This window comes from Pseudophryne corroboree, chromosome 6 (assembly GCF_028390025.1).
Source record: "Pseudophryne corroboree isolate aPseCor3 chromosome 6, aPseCor3.hap2, whole genome shotgun sequence".
Lineage (NCBI taxonomy): Eukaryota > Metazoa > Chordata > Amphibia > Anura > Myobatrachidae > Pseudophryne > Pseudophryne corroboree.
Window position 1 is genome coordinate 580196875 of NC_086449.1, and position 23552 is coordinate 580220426.

Consider the following 23552-nt stretch of genomic DNA (forward strand, 5'->3'; position numbering starts at 1 on the left):
GTTATGGTCGACAGTCATTAGGTCGACCACTAGTGATCGACATTGACATGGACACATGGTCGACACATGAAAATGTTGACATAAGTTTTTTTAAAAAAAATTATTTTGGGGAACTTTTCCATACTTTACGATCCACATGGACTACGATTAGGAATGGTAATCCTGTGCCGAGCGCAGCGAGGCACCTTGCCCGAAGCATGGTGCACGAAGCGAGCCATGCGAGGGGACACGGTGCACTAATTGGGGTTCTCCATCACTTTACGCAGAAAACGACACCCAAAAAAGTAAAAAAACCCATATCGACCTTTTTCATGTGTTGACCATTTTCACGTGTCAACCATTTGTCCATGTTGACCATGCCAAATGTCGACCAATAGTGGTCGACCTATTGACTGTCGACCATAACATGGTCGACCATTCATACAGGAACCCCTGACCGCACGTCCCTGCTCTACTCTTGCTGTATGTATGTGCTCCCGGCCTCTTCTAAATTATTTGATTAGGATCATCAGGTAGAGTGTATCTGGAACTGAAATCCTTTGTACGCATGAAGCTGCCATGCTTTCTGTATTGTGTGTGTGTGTGTGTGTGTGTGTGTGGAGGGGGGTAATAAGAATGACAAAATAACTGAGGGACAGGAAACAAGCATGTGATGTGAGTTAGAAGGGAACATTTTTAAATTAGTGCAGTAATATAGTCCAAACAGATGGGGTAATTCAGCTTGCAAGACCCGAAAAGGGGGCAGGGCTACATGGAACAGAGGGGCGGAGCTACACGCGACCAGGCTGATCATGAGGGGGAACAGGAGGGTGGACACTGGACAGCAACTGCCAGCCAGACTTCCTTTTGGTAAGAAGATGTAAAGACATACCTTCCAACATGTTATACATAAAAATCGGTACTAATTCAAAAAGGGGACGTGGCCACGGATAAAGGGGCATGGCCACATCCCTTTTCCTATACTTTCAATGGAAGTTTGGAGAGCCAAAAATCGGTACAGACCTTATAAAAAAGGTACTGTACCTCCCTAAAAGGTGCAGTTGGAGGGTATGTAAAGAGTCAGTGAGCTTGAGAAAGTGTGTGTGTGTGTATATATATGTGTGTGTGTGTATCTGTGTGACTGGGTGGGCAAAATGTGTGTAAGCGGCACTACTACAGGGGGGATTTTGTGTAAGCGACACTACTACAAGGGGGATTTTGTGTAAGCAACACTACTACAGGGGAGATTTTGTGTAAGCGACACTACTACAAGGGGGATTTTGTGTAAGCAACACTACTACAGGGGGGATTTTGTGTAAGCGACACTACCACAGGGGGGATTTTGTGTAATCGACACTACCACAGGGGGAATTTTGTCTAAGCGACACTACCACAGGGGGAATTTTGTCTAAGCAGCACTACCACAGGCGGAATTTTGTCTAAGCAGCACTACTACAGGTACAAGGGGGATTTTGTGTAAGCGACACTACAACAGGGGGGATTTTGTGTAAGCGACACTACTACAGGGGGGATTTTGTGTAAGCGTCACTACTACAGGGGGTATTTTGTGTATTAGAAGCACTACTACGTGCTGTGTTATGTGAATAAGATTGTGCTACTGTGGCGTAATTTGAAATGGGGGTACTATTGTGTGGCCATGCCCCTTCCGTATAAAACCACACTCCTTTTTCGGACGGCAAATGCATACAGATTGTAATTGCAATGTAGCCTCCGTTTGACTGACAGGAAGCTGGCATTCCTGAGTGGAAACCTGTGTGTCAGAAAAAACGCAGGTGTGCCCAGGTGTTTTTGGGGAGGGTCTCTGATGTCAGCGCAGACCACTTCCAGGCCGTCTCAGTCGCAGATTAGTGGCAGCCTCAGACCTACTTACATTTGCTCAGACTGCAAAGTTTCTTCGATGTTCTGGGAATTGCATATGCATCTGCGAGTGGATAGCAATCTGCGATGCATTCACAATTTTGTATGGTGCGTTTTTTATTCCTGTCGGGGTGGCGCCTTTTTACTCGCAGATAACTGCAATTTCTCTGAATAGTGATCCATACTGCATTAGGCACACAAAATGTTCAGGAAAATATCTATCTGTTTCCAGTGGAGCAATAAGCCAGCCGCTTCTGTGAGTTTATTACCTTTTTCCAAAGAGAATCTAAAGGTGGGTACACACTGAAGATATATCTGCAGATCAATTGATCTGCAGATATATCTATGGACGGATCGGGCAGTGTGCTGTGCATACACAGTGCCCGATCCGTCGGGGACTGACATCATGAACTGGGCGGGCGTATACACACGCCAGCCCAGTTCAGCTGTCAATCACCGCCGGCCGCCGGAGCATGTGTACGGGCGACTGGCTGGTCGCCCGTACACACACAGCGATGCGCCAATATGTCGGTAGATATATTGGCCGTCGGCTGTGCTGCGGGGCTGACGCGATATGTCTGTGAACGACGGAGTTCACAGACATATCGCCCGTACACACTGGCCGACGGACCCGTGATATATCGGCTGTTCAATAGAACGGCTGATATATTGGCCAGTGTGTACCCACCTTAAGATCAGGGACATCATACCAATATCACAAATTTTGAAAAAGGAAGTTGTAGATGTATGCTGTATGTGCATGGTGGATATGGTACCATTTTCATACACTTTGTCATACAGGAAGTGTTTGTAATACAGGAAGTGACTCTGCAACCATTACTCAGCATGACTGCAACAAGTAAAGCCACACTTCTGCATACCTTCCAACTGTTCCGATTTCAGCGGGACATTCCAGTTTTTCTGGGATTGTCCCGCTGTCCCACCTGCATTCCACAGTGTCTTGCGGAGGGAGTTGGGTGTAAGCACTGTCACTGACACCATCTATTCACAGTGCAGGGAGAGCCTGCGGGCAGCCCAGCATTTCGGAGAGTGCTGGGCATGTCCCACAGTGACGTGAATGGGGATGCCTTGAGGCTCCACCCCCTTTCACCCAAAGCTCCACAACCTTTTCAGATGCATGGTCACGAATCAAGAGGCACCAATGTTGGGAGGTATGCTTCTGCAGCTGTCCAGGGCCCTGTGGTGATTTGCACAAAGATGGCTTTGCAGAAATATCACTAATGTGTTTTTTCATAGCATCACACAATTAGTGAACTTTGCTATTTACTTAATTTGCATTACATTTGCATTTAATATTGTTAGTGATGCTTCTCACTTTTCCTACTGTGTATTCTTATCAGTGAGTACATTGGGGGTAATTCCGAGTTGATCGCAGCAGCAAATTTGTTAGCAGTTGGGCAAAACCATGTGCACTGCAGGGGGGGCCGTTATAACATTTGCAGAGAGAGTTAGATTTGAGTGGGTTATTTTGTTTCTGTGCAGGGTAAGTACTGGCTGCTTTATTTTTACACTGCAATTTAGATTACAGTTTGAACATACCCCACCCAAATCTAACTCTCTCTGCAAATGTTATATCTGCCACACCTGCAGTGCAAATGTTTTTGCCCAACTGCTAACAAATTTGTTGCTGCGATCAGGTCTGAATTAGGCCCAAGATCACATTATGGGGGTCATTCCGAGTTGTTCGCTCGTTGCCGATTTTAGCTATATTGCGATTAGTCGCTTACTGCGCATGCGCAAGGTTCGCAGAGCGCATGCGCTTAGTTATTTTACACAAAAGTTAGGTATTTTACTCACGGCATAAAAACGCTGGCGTTTCTGGGAAAAACGCGGGAGTGTCTGAAGAAACGGGGGAGTGTCTTGGCGAACGCTGGCTGTGTTTGTGACGTCAAACCAGGAACGAAACTGACTGAACTGATCGCAATGGCTGAGTAAGTCTGGAGCTACTCAGAAACTGCTAAGAAATTTCTATTCGCAATTCTGCTAATCTTTCGTTCGCAATTCTGCTAAGCTAAGATACACTCCCAGAGGGCGGCGGCTTAGCGTGTGCAATGCTGCTAAAAGCAGCTAGCGAGCGAACAACTCGGAATGAGGGCCTATGTGTAGTCTAGTTTTTAAGAATCCAGAAACGGGCTAAGGGGTCTATTTATTAACATTATTTTTACTAAAATAATGTGAAAAAGTGTGTTTTCTGTTTTCACACCCTTTTCACATTATTTTAGTATCACCTGAATGTATTAAAGGGCATTTGGAGAATTACCCCCATAGAGTAGTTGTCAGTAACATATGACGCTCAGTAGAGTGAGTGCTCGGTCAGAAATATGTAATGTCAGGAAATGTGTTGCTTTGGTAGTATAAAGGGTCTTGTTTAAAATTTCTGTTCTGATTTCTAACATCAAGTTTTTAAAATGTTTTTCCCCAGACCGTAATGACTCATGAAATTATCATGACTGTAACTGATGGACATCCACCTACAGTAAGTACTCACAAATTCATAGGAAAATTGCAGTTCTGGTCATAATTTTGATTATGATATAAGATAAAAGGATGCTCCAAAAATAATAAAAGGCGAAATATAGACACACAGATAATTTGACACAAAACACGTTAATAAAAAGACACACAGGGTCAATTCACTATAATTTGGCCAGAGACTAAGGGACCTATTTATCATCATCCGCAAACAAGGCTGCGGATGTGAGGTGATAAAATCGCTGATAATCGCACTGCGATAATTGATTACATCGCAGGGATGTATCAGTTTTCGCATGCAGGGACAGTGCTTGCGAGCAAGTTCATTAAAGTGCGCTGCAGCTCTACAGCGTCACTTTACTGCACCGGGGGTCACAGCGCAGCACATGGGGGATCTGGCGCCCGGCAGCCCGCACAGGATTACCGATCACCGGCTCCCTGGACGGTTAATTATGTTTTGTTTTGACTTTGTTTTTCTGTTTCAAACACTGATCAGCTTGTGTCCATCGGACACACATAGCTGATCACCAGAGGACGATCCCCGCTCGGCTTTCTCACTGCGGTATTTTTTTTGCACTTTTTTTTTTTTTTTTTAGTAAATTTGGCCACATCGCATTTTCCATTATAAGTATGGGCAATGTGATGTTGGTTACTAAAAAAAATACAATTAAAGGGTTTGAAGCAGTTTTTCATGAAAACTGCTCCAAATGCCCTTTAATACATTGAAGTAATACTAAAATAAATGTGAAAAGGGTGTGAAAACACCCCTTTTCACATTTTTTTTGTAAAATAATGATAATAAATGTGCCTCTAAACCTCTTGCTCATAGGCAGATAGGTGGTATTCAGCTGGAATCAACATGAAGGAAGGATGATAAAGCTGCAGTGGTGTTTTGGGAATTCAGCTGTCCCACATTTGCATTTGCATTGGGGGTAATTCCGAGTTGATCGCAGCAGGAACTTTGTTAGCAGTTGGGCAAAACCATGTGCACTGCAGGGGGGGCAGATGTAACATGTGCAGAGAGTTAGATTTGGGTGGGGTTAGTTCAATCTGCAATCTAAACTGCAGTGTAAAAATAAAGCAGCCAGTATTTACCCTGCACAGAAACAATATAACCCACCCAAATCTAACTCTCTCTCTGCACATGTTATATCTGCCCCCCCTGCAGTGCACATGGTTTTGCCCAACTGCTAAAAAATTTCCTGCTGCGATCAACTTGGAATTAACCCCTAGATACGGGGTGAGAGATCCTTAATCGCACCAGCCAACGGAAAAGCAAAGAAATTATCAGGGTTGAAGCATGTTAATTTGTTTCTGCTTTCGGCTGATGGCAATAAGCCAGTGAAACCGATGAGAGAACTACTGACACAGTAGCCCTGACAATGAAAATACAAAAGGTAGAGGAAAAAGATAATGTATTATTGTGGAGTGCAGTCTATCACATTGCACATCATATAAAGCTTAATAATATCACTTAATCACAGTTGATAATATGGTAACGTAAGGAATGGTTACCACAAAACTGGTAATTGGAAGCTGTATGATACTTTTATCTACAAAGTGTCTATTGTAGTCCACAAGTTTTGCGCATCATCAAAGAATGAAAAATGTAGCCAACACAGTATGTGTCTTTCTAAACATACTTGACACAGTTGCAACATGCATTACTGATATAGTGCCTATAATTGTGCCGGTAACATATAGTTCATTCAAATAGAGCATTATTTTGCTTGAAATTATCTGCCAGAAGCTACATGATTAATTAGTCATATATAGAAATAAAATTATCTGTAAAGGCACAATAAAAGAGACCTTTGTTAGTTGATTCCAGACTGTATACCATACAGAACATACGGAACCTTTGTAGCGGGCGTCCTGCTCTGCGCTGTCAGCGGGATCTCCCAGAAAGCTCCTTGACGTATGTTTCGCCATGGGGGCTTGCTCACAAGGAGAACAGCTCACACTTAGCGTCCTCCATGGGGCAACTTATATAGTGCTACTTCTGGTTTTGTGTGTCCGGACGTAAGCATCTGCCTGTATACACTAATTACCCCGTGGTGAAGGGGATGCGTAGGCGCTGCATAGTAAGTGGGAGGTATAGGCTATAGAGGGGGGAGGAGGAAAGTCTCGTAGCTACACTATCCTATGCACCGATAGTTGCAGCCTGTAGCCGGTAATTAAACGAGAGACATAAAAGCTTTACCATACCAATGGTGTTTTTAAAGTATATCACAAGATTATCAGACATTATGAGTGTCAACAGAGACGCTATGTGGGGGATAATCATAGCGGTGATAATAAGAATATAGCTAACAGATACTGTATACAATTGTGATGAAATGTTGTGAAGTGCAGGTGAGAAGGTGGGAACTTGAAAGTGTGATTTGTATAACAGTTGTGTATGGCCTGATTAGTAATGTGTCGCCTTGGAATTCGACAATACTGTGAACAATGATCATTGGTGTAGATAGTGATATTGAAGGGGGCTGGTCAAACACGCATTTGAAGATAGCGGTATGGGTGGCGCCTATTAACGAGATATGTGTAGTTATATCGTGTACGTTGATTATTTATAAAGCGAGTGAACAAAATAATAAGTAAGAGAGTAAGGGGTCTATTCATGTAGAAAACGAAAACAGAATTGCTACTTATCACTATACATTGCATCGCTTCGATGTGATGTATAGCTGTAATAAGTAGCAATTCATGTATACTCACCCTTCCGACGATGCGCTGCGGTGTCTGGGGCTCCTGCGGGGAGGTCATCTCCAGTGGTCCTTCCCAGCGATGCGCGGAGTCCAGCGGCGGGTCCCTTTGTGCATGCGCAGGGTGTTGACCTCCCGGCAGGCCGCAGTGGTTGCTGGGAGGTCGGGGGGCGGAGCCAGCGCAAGGTGCCGAGCTGCGATCAGGGAAGCATTGAGCTTCCTTGCCGTCTCTGCACCACAGTTCAGGTTATGCAGGGCCGTAACTACGTGTGTGCCAAGTGGGCTTGGCACACAGCGCAGTTGCCCTGAGGGCGCACGGCCAGCGGCATGTAATGAGTCAAATTGACTCATTACATGCCGCCTCTGCTGTGTGCGCCGTGCGGCGCGCTGGAGGGAGAAGAGACCAGCGCCGGGCAGCGGAGAAGGAGGAGGAGGGAGGGGGAGCAGGGAGCCGCAGCAGCGCTATTTCATTGGTAGTAAGCGCCGCTGCAGCATCCCCATCTCCTTCTGTATTGGCTGCCCGGCGCTGCTATGGATGCTGGGATGCGGTTCCTTCATCCCAGCATCCACAGCAGCGCCAGGCAGCCAATACGGAAGAAGAGGGGGATGCTGCAGCGGCGCTTACTACCAATGAAATAGCGCTGCTGCGGCTCCCTGCTCCCCCTCCCTCCTCCTCCTTCTCACCTCACTGCCTGCACCGAGAGGGAGATGCCAGCACGAGGAGCCTGTCAGCGGGGAGAAGGTAAGTATATCCCTCTCTCTCTTTCTCTCTCTCAGGGGGACACCGTCTGCCGCAATGTGTAAAAAGGGGGCCTGGCTGCCGCAATGTGTAAACCGCAATGTGTAAAAAGGGGTCCTGGCTGCCGCAATGTGTAAAAAGGGGTCCTGGCTGCCGCAATGTGTAAAAAGGGGGACTGGCTGCCGCAATGTGTAAAAAGGGGTCCTGGCTGCCGCAATGTGTAAAAAGGGGGACTGGCTGCCGCAATGTGTAAAAAGGGGTCCTGGCTGCCGCAATGTGTAAAAAGGGGTCCTGGCTGCTGCAATGTGTAAAAAGGGGTCCTGGCTGCCGCAATGTGTAAAAAGGGGGACTGGCTGCCATAATGTGTAAAAAGGGGGACTGGCTGCCGCAATGTGTAAAAAGGGGGACTGTCTGCTGTAATTTGTAAAAAGGGGGACGCTGTCTGCTGTAATGTATAAAAAGGGCTCTACCTGGTGTAGTGGCGCTACTGTGCAGCGTAATTTGAATAATGTAGACTACTGTGCACCGTAGTATGAATTGCTATTATTTTGTGGCCACGCCCCTTCCCCGTGAAGCCACGCCCTATAAATCTTTTGCACGCCTACGGCGCGCACTCCCCCTATCTTACATGGGGGGGGGGGGGGGGGGGCGCCACTGTCGTTTCTTGCACACAGCGCTAAAATGCCTAGTTACGGCACTGAGGTTACGCCATCCTGAGATGGCGAACCTGATCTCCATGGAGAAGCGGAAAGCAGAGCTTTCCGCACCTTCATGAATCGCACTCACCATACAAAGGTATGGTGATGCGATTCAGGCAGAGAGCGGGGGTACCGCTGCAGAAGTCAGAGACTTCTCCACGGTAACCCGCTCTGTGAATTGCAGTAGGCAGAGAAAAGCCCTGTTTAACGCAAAACAGGGGTTTTCAATGCTACATGAATAGACCTCTAAGACTGATTTTAATGAATCAAATAGAAAAATAGGGAAAAGAGGAGGGGGGCGGTTATAATTCATTATTAAATTATGTGAGAAGCGATTAGTGACTTACATGAAATATGAAATACAGTCACAGATGAAAAGAGAAATATTGTTGAGAGAGACCCTGGGGAGGGAACAGTGTCGGACTGGGGTATGAAGGGCCCACCGAGGGAATGTAGTGATAGGGGCCCATACTTTGGGGTGTGACCAGCCTACAAAGGGGGTGGGACCAGCCTCTACATAGGCTTGAAATGCACAATAGCCTTGTGCAGTGTAACGCAACATATCTACCATGTATAATACAAGTGCACAGTATGGAACCTGATTCCAAGAGGAAGGAGTGGGCCCTCAGGCAGTGGGGCCCACCAGTGAATTCCACTGTACCCCTGTGGGCCAGTCCGACCCTGGGAAGGAAGGGGGATCAGCAGTATTGGGGTATGTATAGCAGATACTGGTGAATGATACACAGTGGGTTATGTGGGAGTGATAGTGAGCCATGTTATGTGTTGTGAATATAATTAACAGAAGGAGATGAGGGATGTGCACAAACCATGATGTCAAATAGTACAAAGAGCCTAATTCAGATCTGAACGCAGCTGCAAATTTGTTAGCTAATGGACAAAAATGTGCACTGCAGGGGGGGGGCAGATATAACATTTGCAGAGAGAGTTAGATTTGGGTGGGTTATTTTGTTTCTGTGCAGGGTAAATAGTAATACTGGCTGCTTTATTATTACACTGCAATTTAGATTTCAGTTTGAATACACCCCACCCAAATCTAACTCTCTCTGCACATGTTATATCTGACCCCCCCTTCCCCCCTGCGGTGCACATGGTTTTGCCCATTAGCTAACAAATTTGCTGCTGCGATCAGGTCTGAATTAGGCCCAAGATCACATTATGTGTAGTCTAGTTTTTAAGAATCCAGAAACGGGCTAAGGGGTCTATTTATTAACATTATTTTTACTAAAATTATGTGAAAAAGGGTGTTTTCTGTTTTCACACCCTTTTCACATTATTTTAGTATCACCTGAATGTATTAAAGGGCATTTGGAGCATTTTTCATGAAAAACTGCTCCAAATCCTTTAATTCACTTTTTTTTAGTAACCCAAATCGCATTCCCCATACTTATAATGGGAAATGTGATGTGGTCAAATTTAGTTAAAAAAAAATGTGAAAAAATACCGCAGTGTGCCCTATGATAAGTTCACAGGGCAGCACTGCGATGTGCAGCCTTTTGCCCAGCTTTCTCTGCCCTTTTTCTACTCACCTGTTCAGGGAGCCGGTGTCCACTGCTCCGGTGAGCGCTGCCGGGTGCCGGGTCCCCCATATGCTGCGCTGTGACCCCGGTGCAGTAAAGTGATGCTGCAAAGCGGCAGTGCACTTTACAGCACCGGGGGTCACAGCGCAGGAGAAGGACCCGGCGTCCGGCAGCCTCCTGCAGCAGTGCGGGCCGGCTCCCTAGCAGGTGAGTATATTGATCTTCTGGGATGGGGTCCGCGGTGCACGGGGGTAGTCACGATGGGGGGGGGGGGCAACCGGGCGGCGGCAGTAGCGGCGATGTCAGTGGGGGCGGCGCATGCGCAGCAGGACATCAGGGTGTTTTTTACGAAAAATACCCCGATGATGTTGCGAAGAGGCATCGCAGGAACAGAGCTTGACCAATCAATTATTGCAGTGTGAGTTTGGGCAATTTTATCACCTGTCATCCACATCCTGGATGCGGATGGTGATAAATAGGCCCCTAAAGCTGTTATATTCATTGAGGCCTTGAGGTACAACTGTCCCGAGTGTGAAGCCACTCTGTTTCCTTCCTCAGCAGAACATTATTCAAATCTCTTCCTCTGATGTTCAATCTTGCTCTTTGAAGGCCAAATGCTTGTAGGAAACGTGGGTCACTATTATGTGTCAGGAGAAAGTGTTTGGCTACAGAGGTGATCTTTTTCATTTTTCCAATTTTGCTACGGCATTCCGGATGTTTCCAGTTCCTAACGACTGTTGCAGATTTTGATACAATTGGAGAATTGCCCAATGTTTATTGATAATGAACTTAACCTGTTTCCATTCTTGTCAGAATTCTCCTATGATTCTGATTGATCCTGACTCATCTGTCTTCTTCTGTTTGGGGAAAATCACACTGTCTCTGTTAGTCCGCATTGCAGAATATTTTGCTGTTTTGACTAGGCGATTTGTTAATTCATGGGTTTTGTGTCAAATTATCTGTGTGTCTATATTTAACCTTTTAATATTTTTGGAGCACCCTTTACTCTAATTTTACATTGCAATAATTAATTAAAAGTTAAGTTTTATTGTAACAAAGGTCTTCCTGTGTCTGCTCTACATTACTACATTACCATTGTGTCATCTTTTCTCTTTAGATTCAGCACAGAACCTTTGTAATTGTGGTGGATTGCAATGATAATGCACCTATATTTTACAATACCCCGTACGAAGCCAAAGTCCTTGAGGTACTGTATGCAATATTATAATCTATATGTAATTAGTGCACTTATTTCAAAGTATATTGGGCATAAGGCACTTGTGCATGCGCAGAATCCCTGCTTTCATCACACATCGAAATTAACTGAATATCTTTATTGATTATTTACTGCTTTATATGGTCCACACTGCTTAGATTAGGTACAGTACATGGATTTTCCAGGCTCTCCGAATATGGCACCTGCACAGAAGTCTTTACTATCTTCTGGGCCGGTGCCTTCTTTCCAAATATTTACAGTACAAGGCCACCCTTGACACGCTCATGTTTTTTAATTTGTTTTTAGTGGCAGGGATACATGTTTGTGTAAGGTATTACACTATGGTATTATTTGCATTCCCTATGGTTGCTGATTTGAATTGGATAACCCAGAGGTTCTCAAACGCGTTCCTTAAGACACCCTATCGGTCGAGCTTTAAAGTATATCCATGGCTCAGCACAGATGGTTAAATCAAATTGGCTGAGGTGCTAATTAAGTAACCTGTGGCCAAGCATGGATAGTCTTAAAACCTGGACCATTGGGGAGTCTTGAGGACCGCATTTGAGAACCTCTGGGATAACCAATAAGGTAGAACATAAAAAACAATGATAAACAGATAAGTTTATTTATGCTTCTATTCAGTTTGAGTCAAATTCAAAACGCCATGTTGTGAGCACACACTGGGAATGATTCAGTGATGGGCCACCACCCCATCTTTCATAAAAAAGAATAAAGATTTTTAAAAAGCATTTAAATGTATTTTAAATTGACTTTAATGCTTAACTTTATTCAAATGTACAAATAAAATACTAAATACATATACCGATGTACTGGATTAAAATAGAAGTGTTTTTTTACCTTTGGCTCTAGGTATGCACTTTTATTACTTGGAAATTAACAAATGGATACATATACAAAAAAGTTGGAATAGAAAAACATGTCGGAAAATGTCAAGGCCACTGCCAGTTGGAGGCCCGAAGAAATTAACCCACTAGCCCCCCCCCCCCCCCCCCCCCCCCGGTAGTGCCTATACAGTAGTATGGGTGCTACATCTTTGCATGCAGTGGCTGTGCTATATTATGATAATGTGTCATAAGGACATCTTGTGTTAATAGATGCCTCCTGACGGCTTCCCTAATCTGCTGCTGCATCCATAGACACAATAGCAGATCGCTCTGTGTGAACATCAGTCATCTGGGTATCTCTCAGGTTGCTGAGGGTGGGCGATGCTTTCACGCAAAGTTGCGTCCAGGGATACAACCACTGGCCTCGACATGCCCAGAAAACAGGGACGACACCCCCTGTTTTCAGGAACATTGGCTGTCGCAGCCCCTTCCCTGGCCCCAAATGACCACAACAGTCAGTCATACTGCAGCTTAGGGAGCACTGTCACCATTGCCACAGACAGAAATCTGCAGATGTGCACAAATCATTGAGTTTGCATACATATCTGAATCTGCCCAACTTTTATTAAAATATAACACCAGTATGTATTTGAGGTGCCAGAAGTATATATACTTGCCAGAGGTATCCTGTAACTCCAGGATACAAAACTAACAGAAGATAGTTTATTTAGCATGTCATCACAATGTTTATGGCTGCCATAGTTTCAAGCATACACAAATTGAATTCACAGTCAATCACCTTTTCAATGTTAAAATTCCACAAACAAGTGCCAAAATGACATCGGAATGAGGTCATCATGTAGATATTACTAAGTAAAAATACGTGTAAAGTACAATGTACAAACATTAACTACTGAAAAAACACTGGTAGTGGCAAGAATTAAGAAGTAAAACATTTAGTACTAAAAATTAGTTGCACAGTCCCATCAAATGATAGTAATCATAACAATGGCTAATAAACAAAATAAGAGAATATCTAATACTGCAGTTATGAACGTATTGCAAATGGGGTTATTTATAAAGTAACCAGTACCTACATAACTCTACCAGATCTGAAGTAATATAAGTTAATGTTTATTGATAACCTTTAAAATTGTTTTGATTGGCCATTGAAATCTGTGATGAATGGCACTATGAAGTTGTTCTTGGTGTCCTAACATGTAATGGTGTTTCTTTTTTAAATAAAGGTACTCTTGTTTCAGATTTTCACAATACTTTAGACAGTAAACTCTTTCTCTGAATCTTTTAATTAAAAAAGCAGCATGTTCATTAAACAACTATTTCTTTCATATTCTCCTAAATTGTACTATTTTGATACTTCTGACCTATATGACATTATGTTAGTTTGTGTGCATGAGGTAGTTGTTTGAATCTACATTTTTAAAGTGGGTCTTGGTTTGATGCTTTTCGCTTGAGAGTAGATTGCCAAATCTTAACAGACTATGGAGTATTTGCTGTATGTCCATGCGAATTTAAGACTAAGAGGATTGTTGTTTAAATAATTTAAGAAGATTTAAGATTTTCCTTCCCTCCTTTCCAAATCAAAATTTATGTCAATATATTTGCACCAAAGGATTAGGTTCACTCTATGGGGATTATTTTTTACAAATGTAGTTATGCTCTCAATGTCACATGAATAAGTTAGCATAACTTGGAGCAAAATGAGTCCCCATGGCTGTGCCTTATGTTTGCAGATAAAATTAGCCCAGAAGTTTAAAATAAATGTGTTGTAAAATAAAAGAGAATTGTATTTGGTCAGCCTCTAAAAACTCTTTTTTATGGTGATTGTGTGGATTCCGGTCTTGATTATGCCTTATGCAAACATAAAGTGATGAAACATTTTGTTAAAAAGTTTATAATCTTATTGGATTTCTTCTGGTATGATAGAATTATATCCACAGACTGAAGGAATATGTTAGTATATCTGGAAAGGCCACAGGTCAATGACTCTATTCCAGATATAATTGGCCTCCCTGGAGGGTTAATTGGAGTTTGTGGTTGATAAATTAATGTTAATGCATCTTTGACATAATAAAGGCCACTGATAGTCATACAATAAACGATGATAATAAGGAATAATAATTTTTATTTTTTTATTCTAGAATGAGACACTGGGATTTGTAATCATCCAGGTTACTGCAGAAGATTATGACGCAAACAGATTGACACAGGTCACCATCACAATTGAGGAGGTAAAAAATAAATTGCTATCAATTACTCAGTTGCAGATCAAAAATATCATTTTAAAATTATCTTTTATAGTTGGGTGTATCTCATACGCAAATTATGCTATTTAGCATTAAGAAGTGGACCCAATTCTGAATAGCCTGTGCCTATCGGGTGAAGGGGACACTTTTATTTGTATGTTTATTTGTTAGAAATCTGCCATTTTAGTAAACTCAGAGGCTCTTACATCCCAGTGAAAAGGACTAAATGTACTAATCTTTGCATAGGTTAGACTGGTGGTGAAAAATAGGATCCAAAACAATGCAGTGTGCCAGTTTTTTTTACATTAACCAGCACAGGGCCTCAACCAAATGCCAAGTCTTTGGGAAAAATGGTGCGGTGGGCATTTTCCAAGTGTGTTTTGTGCATGCGCAATAGGTAAAAATTGCCAGGAAAATGGCTACCATGCCACCTAGTGGTCAGAGTCCATGTCACTGCCTGCTAGAGAGGAAGTGGCCTAGATGGAGACTGCACACGGAACCCCTCCTCTCTTAATATGCTCTTCCCTGCTTGTGTAGGCTATTGCAAGTTACAGGAAAGTGTGGGGGGTTGGGGAGGACCCATATACTTGTTTATTCTTATTTTTCAGCCTAGGCTGGTGCATTCTTTTTAAAAATCGACATAATTTTTATCGTTTTTATACATAAATGTATGTACAGATCCTCTGTAAAGTATTTCTTCAAACTCATCTGCCAGGCCATTTATTTGGGTGGGTTTGGATGTGGTTTTGGTGCCGGTTGAAAACCACCACTTAGTAAATCTGGGGTTTCTTTTCTTGTAATAGAAAAACCATCAATGGTTATTCAATATTAATTTCTGTTCTAAATTGTGGTTTCTAGACAGTTTCCAGTCAATTTAAGCTTTGATAAATCTAGGGGTATCAAAACCACCAGAGATGTAACACTGACAATTATTAAATCTGTCCCTTAGTGCCAAGTCTTGAGCAACTGAGAAAAGCATATTAGGGTATATTTAAAAAGTGTCATTTTGAGCTTCTTGTCGGTTTTGCTACCTGCAGATATATGTTTCTAAAGTCCAAACTGATGGGAAACCCCCGAAGAACCACACTTTAGAATATAATAGAACATTGGTTCATCTCCAATGTTTTTCACATTACAAGTATTGTAACCCTGAATTTACTAGGTGTCAGCTTTAGAAACTACCAAAAAAACTGCAGACAACCCCACCCAAATAAATAAGATTTCCCCAGAGATGTGTGCTGAGCGATCTAGCACAGACCGCTCAGCACACATCTCTCCCCCCACTCAGCACAGCGCAAAGTGTGCTGAGTGAAGGGGGTGGACACGGGGGGCCACTCATTTCACCCAGCGGTGAAATGTGCGACCTGCTAGATAGTGCCTGCATGCAGACCAATCTAGCACCATCGATAGCGACGCATGGGACCGCGCATCGCTGTCGTCGGCACCCCTATACATGGAGCGATGTTCTAAGCAATCTAGTCAGATTGCTTAGAAATGAGCTGAACATCGCTCTGTGTGTACTCCCCTTTAGAATGTATTTGTATTAAATAAAGAGGCATTATTTTAGGATATGGATATCATGTATCTAGCCATAATATAAGAAACACTCATCATTGAAAATATTTTTAAGCACCAACTAACAATTAATTCATGTTGTCCAGTTAATATAACTAATATTGCTCTCTTAATAAAATTAAACAAAAATGATCCCAATAATATATTAATAAAATAGTACTTTGAGAATTATCCATGTAAAAGTATCTGCCTCCTTATGCAATACATAATAAATACCTTCATTATATGTATGTTGTGACTCTTTTGCTTCTGTTTGTCCAGATAGATGTGTGCGTTTTACAGCAGTATTATGATGGTTTTATGGCTATTTATCAAAATCCTATAATAAAAACAAGCACGAAACTGATGTAAAACAAATGGACACTGATGGTCGTTTACAAAAACCCCATCAAAACTGCTGTATAGTAAATACAGTGCTTGGTGTTTCATTTGACCGAGAGGCGCAGGGGTTTAAAAACCCTGCAAATTGATGCTTAGTAAATATTGACCCCCTTGCCATCATCAGGAGTGTTCAAACACTTATATTTCATTTGTAAGGTGATTTTTGCCATACTGAAAGAGGATGCTTTCTCTTATACCCTAGAGGATGCTGGGGTCCATATTAGTACCATGGGGTATAGACGGGTCCACCAAGAGCCATGGGCACTTTAAGACTTTAATAGTGTGGGCTGGCTCCTCCCTCTATGCCCCTCCTACCAGACTCAGTTTAGAAAATGTGCCAAGAGGAGCCGGTCACAGCTAGGGGAGCTCCTAGAGCTTCTTTGTTTTTTTTTTAAGACTATTTAGGCACAGGGAGGCTGCTGGCAACAGCCTCCCTGCTTCGTGGGGCTTAGGAGGGGAGTAGTGTCCAACCCTCTGAGGTTAATGGCCACTATCTCCGCTGACAGGACACTGAGCTTCTGGGGGTGATGATCGTTAGCCCCAGAGGTGACCGCGCACTCCCCAAGCATGCCGCCACCCCCTAACAGAGCCAGAAGATTGTGGTGGTGAGTGTGTCTCCAGTGACCCGACAAGCGGGGAGCCGGTGTGTATGGCGGCTACAGGGTTAGGAGCGCAGTACTGACACTGCGCTCTGGAAGGCTCAGCGGTACAGATGCGGTGCTGTGAGGGGCGCCCTGGGCCAGCGCGATACCCTTTCAACTGGTCACTCCGGCTATCAGGGGCTTCGGTTACACTGCTAGTGCTATTACCTCAGGCCAGTATAAATATTTGAAATGTGCGGGAAGACGCACCATGTTCAGGGGGCGGAGCTTCTCAGAGCAGACCCAGCAGCTCACCGGCACCATTTTCTCTCTGCAGATCCACACGCTGAGACGCTGACAGGGACTCCAGATATCCTGTGCGGTACCAGGGGGTGGTAGAAGGGAGGGTGGAGGCTATATATTAACTGTGTAGTTCTATTAAGGGTGCACAGTCAGTGCCAGGCAGTTATTCTATAACCAAGCTCTGTGTTTCTATGAAAGTACTTGGGGGGAAACTGCAATTCCCTGTGTGTGTGTATGCTAATTTCTCACATAACCATGTCCAGGGACTCTGTGTCTTGTGCGGCAGAATATGTATCTTCTCCAGAGGAATCCATTCCATGTACGCAGGAATGTCATATTTTGTCTCAGCCTTCTGAATCCGAGCCCCAGTGGGTGGCTTCTATTAAAGGAATGATATCCCAGATTTCTACTACAATTGTGCATTACGAGACTGAATCAGAGGTTTTAAAACAATCTGTGGAGGTTTTGTCTGGTTCTGTCCCCACTGCCTCAAAATCCCCTGGTGTATGACCAAAGAAGTGTGCGCTTGCTCAGATTATGCAAGTCGACACGGACACCGACTCTGACATGGCAGACGGTGATGCGGATATGCGGGGGGTGAGGCTTCCCTGGCAAGAGGGGTGCAACTCATGATTGAGGCTAATAGGTATGTGTTACACATTCCTGACAAACCACCTGAACAGGTAGAGGAGGCTTCCTTTACAGACAATAAGAAAGCCTCCCTGACCTTCTAAGAAATGAAACACATTATTTGAAAAACCTGGGAAAATCCAGAGAAAAAATTCCAGATCCCAAATAGGGTTCTTGTGACTTTTCCTTTCCCTGAGGATTATAGAAAAAAGTGGGAAACCCCACCTATAGTAGACGCTTCTGTATCTAGACTGTCTAAAAAGGTGGTTTTACCTGTCCCTGGGTCTACTGCTTTGAAAGAACCGGCAGACCGCAAGATTGAAACTACGCTCAAATCCATATACACTGCTTCAAGAGTGGTGTTAAGGCCCACTATTGCCTGTGCATGGATTTCTAAAGCCATAGTAAAGTGGTCAGGCACATTACTAGAGGATTCTATGGATAGAAGTGACATTGAATTGTTTTTACGTAACATACAGGATTCGGTGGGTTTCATGGTGGAGGCCATGAAGGACCTGGGTAATCTGACTGCAAAGACATCGTCCATGGCTGTCTCAGCACGCAGTGGACTCTGGCTACGCCAATGGTCTGCAGACGCAGAATCCAGGAGAAGTGTGGAGAACCTACCCTTCACAGGTCAGCCTCTATTTGGGGAAGCATTGGATGCGTGGATTTCCATGGCAACCGCTGGTAAGTCAACCTTTCTTCCCTCAGCATCTCAGACGATGAAGAAACCTTTTTCTACATCCTCTATGCAGTCCTTTTGGTCTACAAAAGCTAAAAAGTCCAAGACTCCTATCACTTTCTTCAGAGGTGGGCGAGCAAAATCCAAAAAAAAGACACCTGCAGGTTACCAAGACCAGAAACCTGCCTCTTTGTCCTCAAAATCCTCAGTATGACGGGGGACCTCCCTGCCTGGAGAACGGGCAGGTGAGAGCGAGGCTCAGATGTTTCAGTCACGTCTGGGTGTCGTCCGGTCTGGATCCCTGGTACAGAATATTGTGTCTCAGGGGTACAAACTGGACTTTAAAGAGCTCCCACCCCACAGGTTCTTCAAATCAGGCTTGCCAGCTTTGCTGACAGAAAGGGCTATCCTTCAGGAAGCCATTCAAAAATTGGAAAGGTCCGATTGAGGCGCCATATAAATAAAGGATAATAATAATAATAATAATAATAATAATAATAATAATGTTATTGTTCCAGTTCCACCTCATCTGGTAAACCAGGGTTACTATTCAAATCTATTTGTGGTACTGAAACCGGATGGTTCAGTCAGAGCAATTTTGAACCTGAAGTCGCTAAATCCTTATCTGAGGGAATTCAAGTTCAAAATGGAGTCTCAGAGCGGTGATCTCAGGGCTGGAGCAGGGAGAGTTTCTGGTGTCCTTAGACATCAAGGATGTGTACCTCCACATTCCGATTTGGCCGCCACACCAGGCTTATCTCAGATTTGCGCTGTTGGACTGTCACTATCAGTTCCAGGCACTGCCGATCGGCCTCTCCACAGCACAGAGGGTATTCACCAAGGTAATGGCAGAGATGATGATTCTCCTCCGCAGGCAGGGGGTGAATATAATCCCTTATCTGGATGATCTGCTGATAAAGGCATCTTCCAGGGAGAGGTTGTTGCAGTCCATTGCTCTCACGACTCTACTGCTCAGGAAATATGGATGGATCCTGAATCAGTCACATTTGGAGCCGACAAGCAGATTATCTTTCCTGGGGATGATCCTCGACACGGAAGTGCAGAGGGTATTTCTACCAGTGGAGAAAGCGTTGGTGATCCAAACTATGGTCTGGGATGTCTTGAAACCTTCCCGGGTATCGGTTCATCAGTGCATTCGCCTTCTGGGAAAGATGGTTGCCTCCTACGAGGCTCTTCAGTATGGAAGATTTCATGCACTGTCCTTCCAACTGGATCTCCTGGACAAGTGGTCACGGTCTAATCTGAACATGCACCAGAGGATACGTCTGTCGCCAAAAGCCAGGATTTCACTCCTGTGGTGGCTACAATTGCCTCACCTTCTAGAGGGCCGCAGGTTCAGGATTCAGAACTGGATCCTTCTAAACATGGGTGCAAGTCTCAGAGGTTGGGGCGCAGTCACCCTAGGGGAAACCTTCCAAGGAAGGTGGTCAAGTCTGGAATCCATTCTTCCAATCAACATTCTGGAACTAAGGGCCATGTACAACGGTCTCCTACAAGCGGCACATCTTCTACAAGATCGGGCCATTCAGGTGCAGTCGGACAATATAACGACGGTGGCCTCCATAAACCGACAGGGCGGAATGAAGAGCAGAGCTGCAATGTCAGAGGTAAAAAGAATCCTCCTCTGGGCAGAAAGGCACGCGTTTGCATTGTCAGCAATCTTCATTCCGGGAGTGGACAGCTGGGAAGCGGACTTCCTCAGCAGACACGATCTCCATCCAGGAGAGTGGGGCCTCCATCCGGAGGTGTTCATGGAGGTGATAAATCTTTGGGGTGTACCTCAAATAGATATGATGGCCTCCCATCTCAACAAGAAGCGTTGGAGGTACTGTTCCAGGTCAAGGGTCAAGAGACCCACAAGCAGTGACGGTGGACACCCTGGTAACTCCATGGGTGTTCCAGTCAGTGTATGTGTTTCCCCCACTTCCACTCATTCCAAAAATTCTAAAACTCACAAAGAGAACAAGAGTTCAGGCAATCCTCATTGCTCCGGACTGGCTAAGAAGGGCTTGGTACGTGGATCTTCTGGATCTACTGGCGGAAGACCTGAGGCCTTTTCCTCTTCGGGAGGACCTTCTGCAACAGAGGCTGTTCGCTTATCAAGACTTACCACGGCTACGTTTAACGGCATGGAGGTTGAACGCCAGACATTAGCTCAGAAGGGCATTCCGAACAAGGTTTTTCCTACCCTGATACAGGTTAGGAAAGGAGTAACGTCTAAACATTATCATCGCATTTGGAAAAAGTATGTATCTTGGTGTGAATCCAAGAAGTTTTCTACGGTGGAGTTTCAACTGTGTCCGTTTCTCTTCTTCCTGCAAGCAGGTGTGGATATGGGCCTGAGTTTGGGATCCATAAAGGTCCAGATTTCGGCCTTGTCCATTTTCTTCCAGAAACAACTGGCTTCCCTCCCATTGGTTCAGACTTTCTTGAAAGGGGTTCTGCACATCCAGCCTCCCTTTGTGCCACCTACGGCACCCATGGATCTTAATGTGGTGTTACAGTTCCTCCAATCGGATTGGTTCGAGCCTCTACAGGAGGTTGAGGTCAAGTTTCTCGTGGAAGGCTGTCACTTTGTTGGCCTTAGCTTCTGCTAGATGTGTGTCGGAGTTGGGGGCTTTGTCTTGTAAAAGCCCCTACTTAATCTTCCATGAAGATGGAGCTGAGCTCCGGACACGTCAGCAGTTCCTTCCAAAGGTTGTGTCGGCTTTTCATATCAACCAACCTATTGTGGTGCCAGTTGTTACTGACTCCTCAATTTCGTCAAAGTCCTTGGATGTTGTAAGGGCTCTGAAAATCTATGTGGAGATGACTGCTCGTCACAGAAAATCAGACTCTCTGTTTGTCCTGTATGATCTCAAGAAACTTGGGTGTCCTGCTTCTAAGCAGACGATCTCTCGCTGGATCAGGGTCACTATCCAGCATGCATATTCTATGGCAGGATTGCCGTGTCCCAAATCTGTTAAGGCCCACTCTACTTGTAAGGTGGGTTCTTCTTGGGCGGCTGCCTGGGGTGTCTCGGCTTTACAGCTTTGCCGAGCGGCTACTTGGTCTGGGTCGAACACGTTTGCTAACTTCTATAAGTTCGATACTTTGGCCACTGAGGACCTAAGGTTTGGTCAATCGGTTCTGCAGGAGCCTCTGCGCTCTCCGTCCCATTCTGGGAGCTTTGGTACATCCCCATGGTACTAATATGGACCCCAGCATCCTCTAGGACGTAAGAGAAAATAGGATTTAAATTACCTATGGGTAAATCCTTTTCTCGTAGCCCGTAGAGAATGCTGGGCGCCTGCCCAGCGCTTCGTGATCCTGCAGTGGTTACTTAGTTAAGTACTGCTTTGTTTTTGGTTAAGTACTGTTTTGTTACTTGGTTAAGTATTCTTGTTCAGCATTTGCTGAGTTTTCAAGCTGGTTAGCTTGGTTTGCCTTGTATGTGTAAGCTGGTGTGAATCTCGCCACTGTCTGTGTAAAGTCCTTCTCTCGAAGTTGTCCGTCTCCTCGGGCACAGTTTCTAGACTGAGTCTGGTAGGAGGGGCATAGAGGGAGGAGCCAGCCCACAGTATTAAAGTCTTAAAATGCCCATGGTTCTTGGTGGACCCGTCTATACCCCATAGTACTAATATGGACCCCAGCATCCTCTACGGACTACGAGAAAAGGATTACCGGTAGGTAATTAAAATCCTATTTTTTCTTGTGTCCTGTATATTTAATATGAACTTGGATGAGCAGATAATAGCTGCTTTCAGTCATTTTAGAAAATGCATAAAGTATCTGTATGAAATTAAAAGGGACCAAAAGCCTTGCTGGTGCTGTAAATACTGTCTGCAATCTCTTTATTAGGAGTAATGGCAGTGGTGCAAGTAACTTGGTAACATTGGTGTACCATTAAGAAATTAGTAGCTGGTACGCCATACCCCATACACCATAGCTGGCACTATTAGCTGCACCAATGAGCAAGTTACAGTGCGCAGCGGCGATATAGACGGACTACGGGCTGTAAGTGACTGGGGGCTGTAGTCCATGATAGGCGTCCATATGTAGACTAACGGACCTTCGGCATATACTGACGGACTCTCACATTAGCTTAGGGAAGAAAGTTGGCTGCTGTGGACAAAAGGAAGAGCAGCCGAAGATGCGTCTGACTCAGGATCACACAATATGCTGTTAGTGGTGGATTGGATATTAGATATTATTCCTCTTCTCATCAGCACTAAGCACATTATTACATTCTGACCCTGCTTTTCTAGGTCATACCAAGTAATACGGAATCTGACCTCTTCTACATCCAACCCTATGGCCTTCCAACAATTGGTAACATTACACTTAATGGTACGTTGAACTACAACAGCAAGAGCTCCTTCTACCAATTAAAGCTAAATGCAACGGTAAGTTAATAAACATGAAGAAATTCTTATCACAGAATATAATGTGTATTGTTTTTAGGAATTCTGGTCTCCGCTTTTATTCTTTAGGCCGACAAACGAACACATGGATTGGAGTATCCGCACTAGGAGGGTCATTCAGATGTGATCGCTGCTGTGCGTTTTCACACAGGTCATAACAGCTCATGCATATGCACCACAATGCACACGTGCGTCGGACAACAACAATGGGTATCACCGGTCAGCGACGGGATGGTGCGAAAAATCCAGTTGCGCGGGCGTTCGCAAGGTGATTGCCAGGAGGAGGCCGTTTGTGGGTGGTAACTGTCCATTTACTGGGAGTGTGTGGAAAAACACTGGCATGCTGAAGCGTTTTCAGGGAGGGTGTCTGACGTCAGCTCCGGCCACGATCAGCCTGATTCTATCACACTGGAGGAGTAATTCCTGGGCTGCGCAGAGACTGTACGCACAGAGTTTTAGCAGCTCGGCGTACACATAGTAATGCACACTTGCACAGCAAAAATACACTCCCCCTGTAGGCGGCGACTGTCTGAACACAGGACAGCAAAAAATGCAGCCCAGCGATCAGATCTGAACAGGGCCGTAACTACGTGTGTGCCAAGTGGGCTTGGCACA

The 23552-nt window shown here is 44.6% G+C and overlaps 1 protein-coding gene across 1 annotated transcript in view; it reads left to right on the forward strand.

Moving 5' to 3' along the window:
* Positions 1-4304: 4304 nt before the first annotated feature.
* The window catches only part of CDHR2 (cadherin related family member 2), a 314955-nt gene continuing 295707 nt past the window's right edge, over positions 4305-23552 (forward strand). The window contains exons 1-4 of the mRNA XM_063927912.1: positions 4305-4354; positions 11148-11237; positions 14254-14343; positions 22782-22919. Coding sequence (XP_063783982.1) covers positions 4307-4354; positions 11148-11237; positions 14254-14343; positions 22782-22919 — 366 coding nt within the window. The 5' untranslated portion in view covers positions 4305-4306. The remainder of the gene's footprint in view (positions 4355-11147; positions 11238-14253; positions 14344-22781; positions 22920-23552) is intronic.